Genomic DNA, 5,343 nt, shown 5'->3' with positions numbered 1-5,343 from the left:
GTCGTCTCCTCCTACGGATCCCCCATTCCGGATGTCCCACCGCCGCGAGTCCAAACATAAACACAAAAAAGTCCGAGAGGAACATCGACCCCGCGGAGGCAACTCCACAACAACGAGCTCGCGACTTTATCTAAAGTGTCGGGACTCCTCCCGCGGGAAAACGACGTGCCATCCAGCTGAGGGACGCGGAGGCGACGCGTGAGGGGAAACTGTGCAGAGTTTTGTTCCGAGTCTCAGATGTGTTCGCAGGATGTTCCGCGGGACTGGGTTTGTAACCCCTCCTCCCCTCTCCTCCCCTCCCCTTTCCCCTATCCAGGCTGATGATAACACACCAGCAAACAGAAACAGCTCCCCACGACACAACGACTCCCTCCCCTGCCTCCGTTTTAAATGTTGTTTGGACATAATATACATAATAGGGAAATACAGAGAATGTGACACAGGGGGGAAACGACCAATCATTAATAAATAATTTGAGAAAGTCATTCATGTTGTCGTGGGTGAGAAAATAATGTAAACACACACTGGCGGGCAAAAAAAGCACAATTTGTCAGCTGCAGTCAGGTTTTCAGAAGTCCAAGGTTCCCGAAACGCACCGCTGACCCCCTCAGAGAACACAAAAAACGTGTTCTCTCATTATTCTTCATTTTTTATTTTGCTGTCAACTGTTCAATGATGCATTCTGAACATTTCATTGAGTGCTGCAAAGTGACTGTACATTTGTTCAAATACTGCACTGAAGTATGTTGTTTTAGGTACTTGATCTTTCTTGGGTTATTACTTTTACTCCGCTGTATTTCAGAAGTAGATATTGTACACAGTTGTATTACAGTTTAGTTAGTTACTTTACAGATTAAGACTTAACAATATGTCATAAGATTATAAATGTATGGTTTACGACACCTTGTTTAAGATTAAGTGGTTCTCAACATTATTGTTTATGGGGAGTTGGAGTGAATTCACCTCTTGTGACTGCTACAACAATAAAATGCTGCTTACACACTAATGTGTCTATTAATGTATAATATAGCAGTCACAGAGGGCATGTTTCTGCAGAACAAGTCTTTTTTTTTTACTTTGGAATATTTTGTTGATAATGTGCTTCAGAGGAATTTTTAATGAAGGACTACTACTTGTTTTCAGGTGTTTTTTTACATTCACATACTTTTAGATAAGTACACGTTTTCCACCACTGATTTTGATTTCCTAAATTCTCTGCCTACTGCCAGGAATAAACAGGTGGAGTCCTGTATTTATCTATTGGCCTTACAGTGGTGAAATGTAAATATTTTTTGTCTTAAAAACATATGATTCACCCTTTAAAAACCCCTCAAACGGTATGTGTTTTCTTGTAGAGTGAAAGCTGCATCCAAGATTCCTAACAGCCCAATATCCCCCCCCCCGAAAAAAAGATGTCTGGTCTTGCAATCCAACACATTCTCACACCAATGCATCAAATAATGCAGCTAAAGCCTAAACCTAAAAAGTAAATGATTTAATGTGTCATAGGGTTCAGTCTCAAACATGTCTGATGCAGATACAGACGACAGAGGACCAGCAGGGATAAAAGACAAATGTTGTTTATTGGTACTCAACTAATATGGTTCATCTTTGTAGTAGCGTTATGTTCTCTCTCGCTAAATTTATTTCGGAGATCCACTCATGCCTCTCTTTCACATAACACTCACGCTCAAACTGAATGGAAAATGAAATATTACCCAACAATAACTGTGGCCAGCAGAGGCCCTTTGTTGCACTGTGCAGCAGCTGTGTGAGACAGAACAGATACATTATGCAAACACACACACACACACACAGACATTCAAACAACTTTCCGACATTAATGTGTTACTGTGTTTACAGATAAGATTAAAAACACCAATGATAGTGGCCAGACAAGCATATTTGTACAGCGCATAGGTTTTATTCCCAACACACTGTACAGTTCACACACTGTGGGTATACAGCTAACACTGTACATCTGAAAAATATAGATTAGAGTGATTACATTCAAAAAATTAGAGCAGGTAGATTGATTTCATATTAAAGCCATGAACCAAACATAAAAGACATTTTATGTTTGGTGGTATATTTTCTGTGTGTTACCATCATAGCATCATTGTCATTATCAATAAACGTGACTCTTTGTTTTCCTCTTCAAGCTGGATTATGCAGTTTTGCTTTCTATTTGACAAACTCCGCCTCTGTCTCTCCGTCCACCATGTTTGTTTGGGGGTTATACGGCTTGTGTAAACCAAAGGCCATGTACATAGTGTGTTGGAGCTCTGCCTCTGCTGATGGACCTCTATTGGAGAGGCCGACACGCGGCCCCTGAAAGCAGTAAACTGGGCCAAAGGACACAGCTGGCACAGAATCACGACCACACAGGAGCAAACAAAGAACCCCCTGATTAACTAAACGGAGCAAGTCACTGTGGTCTTTCCACAGAGGAAATGTCATAATGACTGCGTCTGTGATGCTCTTTAGGAGACCTCTGTTCTGCTTAGTAGTGCTTTAATAAAGGAGCATGTACACACTACGTACTACTTTGACATTTAGGTACTGAACTTATGCAACATTTGGTTTAATTAACATCATCGCTGTGAAGGACAACAGAGGCATTCAATAGGCTAAACGCAGGGGTTGAACGTAACGAAGTACCTTCACTCAAGTACTGTAATTATACAATTTCATGTTACTTTGTACTTCTACTCCACTGCCTTTTGGAGACAAATATTGTACATTTTACTCCAACACATTTATATGACAACATTAGTTACTCTGCAGATTTAAATGCAAATTTAAAAAAATCAATTAATAAATCATGATGTATAATTATGGATTAAGCTGCCCAGCAGTATAAAGTACTTTAAATTAGCCCCACCTCAGCTGCAACATTAAAATGATGATCACATGAATGCATCATTAAATTATGATCCAGTAATATATCATAACAAATATATCATTGTGAAATGGGCCATTCTGCATAATGATACTTTTACTTTTGGTACTTTAAGTATACTGTCACGCTAATACCTTTACTTGAGTAAAAGATCTGAATACTTCTTCCACTACTGGCTAAGAGTTGATCGTGGTGGATTGGCTTTCTTCTCCTGGGACAGTTGAGCGTTTGTGGTTTTCTCACCTTTGTCAATTTTGTGTCTTGCTTTCTTTCCTTTTTATTTATACTTGTGCCAACTAGCTGATAGTGATACTCTACATCCGTCTTTAGTTCTGTGAGATCCTCACACAGGGTGAGCAGCTGTCTGCAGTGTCTTTGGCTCTATGATGTTATCCATTGAATAATTTGTATCGCTCACAATCACTCTCTGACATGCTCAGACTTACACCTGAAACTGCAACCATGAACTCACACCCAAAATTACACAGTTGACACACATCAGATCAACATCAGAACAGTTTCCTTCTCATCATCCCACACTTCATCCCACGCCTCTGTGTATATGTGTGTGTGTGTGTGTGTGTGTGTATGTGTGTGTGTGTGTGTGTGTGTGTGTGTGTGTGTGTGTGTCTGTGCGTGTGTGTGATTTGTAAATGTAATGTATCTTTGTCTAATAGCATATCAGGAGGAGGTGCTGTTTTAAGACATGGGTAACTCCTTATACCAGAACAGTACAACATAAGGGACAAAGTGTATAACTGTTATTCTTTGCAGTGACACCAAATGCACAGAAAGAACGGAGCAAGTTGACAGTACAGTTTTGTCAATTCATATAAAAACAGTTGGCTGGTTGAGCTTTATGGTTTAATATTGAGTGTTTTGTTCAAACATGGAAACATTCAAAATGTTTAGGAAAGGTAAGACATGTTTTTGAATAAAGATAATTATTTCTAATTAATGGTAGAGCCGTTGAAGTGAGTAGCAGCTTTACAAACTGTGTGATGAAAACTAGATACAACATTAATATTCTATGTTAGGGTGAGGTTAAGAGAAGATAGGAGCTGGTGTGTATTGTCAATGATATGATGAATAAATATAATATATAGCCTACCAATCAAAGTAGACTGTGTATCTCGCCCCTTCTTTTCAGATGTTGTTTGCACATATTGACGATGGGTGGCGCTGTTGCATCAAATCACAAATAGTTACTGTACAGTGGAGTGTTTCCTGGAGAGCCGTGTTTGCCTCTGCTGTCTCTGTCGCCCGTGGAGCCGCGACAACGGACAATAAAAATCTATTCTCGGTCATACCGTGCATGTTTACATTAATTATCATCAGCACTCTGCACTTGACAAAACTGTCCTGGCTCTTTAATAAGGCACTGCACGCTGCGTGCTCGGCGCATGCGCAGTAAGGGGGAGCAACAGGCCCTGTGAAAAACAACAACAATCACTACAGCGGGGCGAGGAATAAGAGATGGCTCCTTGAAGCTCAACACTCCTGGGTCTTATCGCAGAACTAATTCCAGCCCAGCTGCTATTTCTACCGGAGCTTTATATGTCGATGGTGTCGAGCCCATGAACTTAGCCAGTCAAAGCGGGGATGCTGGCGGAAGCCAGCTTCTCTTCGCCAACTTCAACCAGGACAACACGTAAGACAGGGCCGGGGGTCCGACGGCCTGTGCTGTTATATGGGTGACGTTAGTTAGCTCAATGTGGACGGGTCTGGACGGGGTGACAGGGCTCGATGTGAATTAGTCTGGAGGCGATGTCTCGCACGAGACATTACTGCCAAAATACACGCCAACTTTAGCTAGCTGTGCGCGCTGTCCAGTGGACGCTAGCATGACGTTACGTGTTATTTCACTAGCATAGCTTTTTTTAAGCTAACGTGAAGCTGTGTTGTCCGAGGCTAACTTTAGCCACAGTACACATGTAGGCTAGGTGTCATGTAACTTCTCGGTGGGCTGTGGTGACGGTTGTTGTGATTAATATACAGTATTGTAGAAGAAATACGTCTGTGTATGTTTTTGGGGCGCTAGCGTCCTTTCTTTGTAGGACTGACGCTACAGTTCGTGACTGTTTGATAGCGCTGTAACGGTCACACACTGTCTCACTGTATTTATTGTAAACGAGGTAAGTAACGTTAGCTAGATATGTGCCTTTGTAGTGCAGTAAGCCTGCTAAATGTCCTGCTGGTCCGCTCCAGACCGCAGAGGCCTGTGGCTCTATTGCAAAACCGCTGCAGTCGTGTGACGACTGTCACAATGTGTGACCAGTAACGGCTCATCTAGTAACGGTTCATCCAGTGACGCTGGGACCACTGATCACTGCGGTGTCCAGTTTAAAACGCCTCTGAGAGCTGCAGTGACTATGCTGGAGCCTGTCAATACCCTGTGTGTGTGTGTGTGTGTGTGTGTGTGTGTGTGTGTGTGTACGGCT

The 5,343-nt window shown here is 42.0% G+C and overlaps 1 protein-coding gene across 1 annotated transcript in view; it reads left to right on the top strand.

The window, feature by feature from the left end:
* Window positions 1-4,318: 4,318 nt before the first annotated feature.
* LOC116378429 (WD repeat domain phosphoinositide-interacting protein 2-like) overlaps window positions 4,319-5,343 on the top strand; it is a 2,889-nt gene continuing 1,864 nt past the window's right edge. Inside the window, exon 1 of the mRNA XM_031840304.1 lies at window positions 4,319-4,553. Coding sequence (XP_031696164.1) covers window positions 4,480-4,553 — 74 coding nt within the window. The 5' untranslated portion in view covers window positions 4,319-4,479. The remainder of the gene's footprint in view (window positions 4,554-5,343) is intronic.

Source organism: Anarrhichthys ocellatus, unplaced genomic scaffold (assembly GCF_004355925.1).
Source record: "Anarrhichthys ocellatus isolate YVR2014 unplaced genomic scaffold, GSC_Weel_1.0 scaffold2581, whole genome shotgun sequence".
Classification (NCBI taxonomy): domain Eukaryota; kingdom Metazoa; phylum Chordata; class Actinopteri; order Perciformes; family Anarhichadidae; genus Anarrhichthys; species Anarrhichthys ocellatus.
The sequence above is the reverse complement of the archived record's forward strand: the minus strand, read 5'-3'. Positions and strand labels throughout refer to the sequence as shown.